This window comes from Morone saxatilis, unplaced genomic scaffold (assembly GCF_004916995.1).
Source record: "Morone saxatilis isolate NCDOM2014 unplaced genomic scaffold, NCSU_SB_2.0 Contig20, whole genome shotgun sequence".
In the NCBI taxonomy this organism is placed as follows: domain Eukaryota; kingdom Metazoa; phylum Chordata; class Actinopteri; family Moronidae; genus Morone; species Morone saxatilis.
In genome coordinates this window covers 24855223-24857872 of record NW_023339763.1, presented here as the reverse complement: position 1 = coordinate 24857872, position 2650 = coordinate 24855223, and the positions used below count along the sequence as shown (strand labels likewise).

Genomic DNA, 2650 nt, shown 5'->3' with positions numbered 1-2650 from the left:
AAAAAAAAAAAAAAAAATCACTTTACACAAGAATCTCAATTCTTATCTCTTATGATATTGCATGAATTCACAAATGCCAAAAATCTATTTTCTAAATGTTAGTTAATAAAGGCATGTTGACAGAACAAAAAAGGTGCAACTTAAATGCAAGAGAGTGCAGCACCTGGGAAATCTACAGCACACACACGCTAGAGTTACTTGTAGTTTATCTTAAAAAAAAAAAAGACAGCTGTTGCAAGCATCTGTTGATTTAATGACTCAATAACTAGCTTTTCAAGACAAACGTGAATATATTGTGAATACTTTCTATGCTGTGACAGAGACTAACGTTAGCGGAGCAGCACAATCCAGCAGTAACAAACGAGACCACAAAACTATATAATATAAATTTACAGCCGATATTCTCACTGAGATTATAGGAATTCTTCCACCACGCCGTCTTATTAATGACATAGTTAACATATTGAAAAAGTGGCCTAGTTATAAAGTATAACAATGCATTTCAGGCTCTGCCACTTTTGTCTACATGATAAAAACACAATTAAGAGCCACTAGCACCAATAAGCTGGTGGCCCTACAAAGATGAGCCTTCTGTTCTATTAAAGAAAGCAACCTTTACAGTATGAAAGGCATGAAGGCTTGGCTTGGGATATGCTTCGAACACTCATAATCCACGTACACCACACACTGACAAACAAATCAAAGTCCAGCACTTTGATAGTCTGCAGCCTCGACATGACCCAATGAACATGCAGTCTGTCCTCCAGACCTTCAGGTGGCAGCTTAGTACATGAGGTCTGCTGGCTCCCAAAGGGCTATGAGATGAGAAGACGGCAGTGTGGGTAGGAGTATAACACTTACCTGTAGAGTCCAGGTTGTTGGCATTGGTGTTGTTGCCAAATACTGAGTCAAAGTCAACGTTAAGGCCTTGAGAGTTCTGTGGCTGCTGGGGCGTTGGGGAGGCTGTAAACACTGGTGGCAAAGAGAAAGATAACTATCAGGATCCAGATACAGACACCTCAATAGCTGTTCTTACCAACACAACCACAAGCAGGTAGAAAAACATCAAATATTTGTTAGATTCTTCCTGTTAGAACCAGTCATATACTTACAAACCACTTGTTTTACAGTAAAAGTATTTGACAGTGCTATTTGGCAAAACCACTTGACTTACTAAGCTGTACCAAAATAAAATATGGCTTTTATGCCATTAGAACTCAATCACCCCACATCAAGTTTTTATAAAGCTGTTCACTAGTAGCTATTTACTACTAAGTGTGCAATTCTTAATTTTTCTGAACTTTCTAAACTAAATGTACCATGAAATGCTACCATCGAGCAACCATCCCAACCACTGCAGTAGATTCATGTTTGCTGAAGAGAGATATAGAGACACAGTGATAATTAAGCTGATGATCTTTAGTACACTGGTGATTATAATTATAATTGGGGCAGTGAAGAGCTGTAATTCCTATACCCAAAAAGAAAATCGGTATCGGTTCCATGTCAGTTTTGTTGCTGCAGCATGACCCATACAATTATTTTTCCAAAAACACATTTCAAAGTGAGACTGAAAAAGGAAACTTGTTGTTACTTGAGTAACATTTTTGAGACCTGTCAGAATCATAGTTAAAACATTAAGGCCTAAAATTTGGATTTTAAACTTTTTAAAACATGCCACACTCAAAAAAGGAAAGTAAAAAAAGTGTTGTTATGCTTTGTAATGATTTCCATACAAAAGTAATCTGGTTTTAAGGAAATCTATCTAACTTTGTCTTATTAAGACATCAAAGCTAATAGTGACTTCGATTTAACACACATATACATATACATATACATACACATACATACATAACAATAACAGTACAATACCAATACTATAACAACTACATACACACATTAATACTACAACACATACTACACCATACACATACAATACACATAACCATATATATTATATACCATATACACATTATATTTACATATACATATACACTATATATACAATATTATACATATATACATATACAATTATATAATACATTATATCATATATACATATACTATATAATAATATATATATACATATATACATATATACATATATACTATACATATATACACATATAAATATAATATATATAGTATATACATATATATATATTATACATATATATATACATATATATATTATACATAAATTTATATATACCATATAAAATATATATACATATATATAATTTACATATATATATATATATACATATATATAATAATACATATTAAATATATATACATTATACTACTATAACATATAATATACATATAATATACATATACATATAAATTCTATACCATGATCACGCAATATATAATACATATCATATACATAGTATAATAAGATATATATATTTATATCATATATTACATATATACATATAATATTACTATATAAGTATAATACATATATACATATATACATATATAATATCTATAACATATAGTACAATATACATATATAATATATAATATTACATATAGTCATTCATATATAAGTACATATATTTACAGTAATAGTACATATATACATTAAGCATATATATTAATAAATATATATCACTTACCACCTCACCCATCCTCATATAGCCAT

At 30.2% G+C, this 2650-nt stretch overlaps 1 protein-coding gene across 1 annotated transcript in view; it reads right to left on the bottom strand.

Annotated features, from left to right (window-relative positions):
• The window catches only part of picalma (phosphatidylinositol binding clathrin assembly protein a), a 10954-nt gene that overhangs the window by 2916 nt on the left and 5388 nt on the right, over positions 1-2650 (bottom strand). The window contains exon 7 of the mRNA XM_035666059.1: positions 862-972. Coding sequence (XP_035521952.1) covers positions 862-972 — 111 coding nt within the window. The remainder of the gene's footprint in view (positions 1-861; positions 973-2650) is intronic.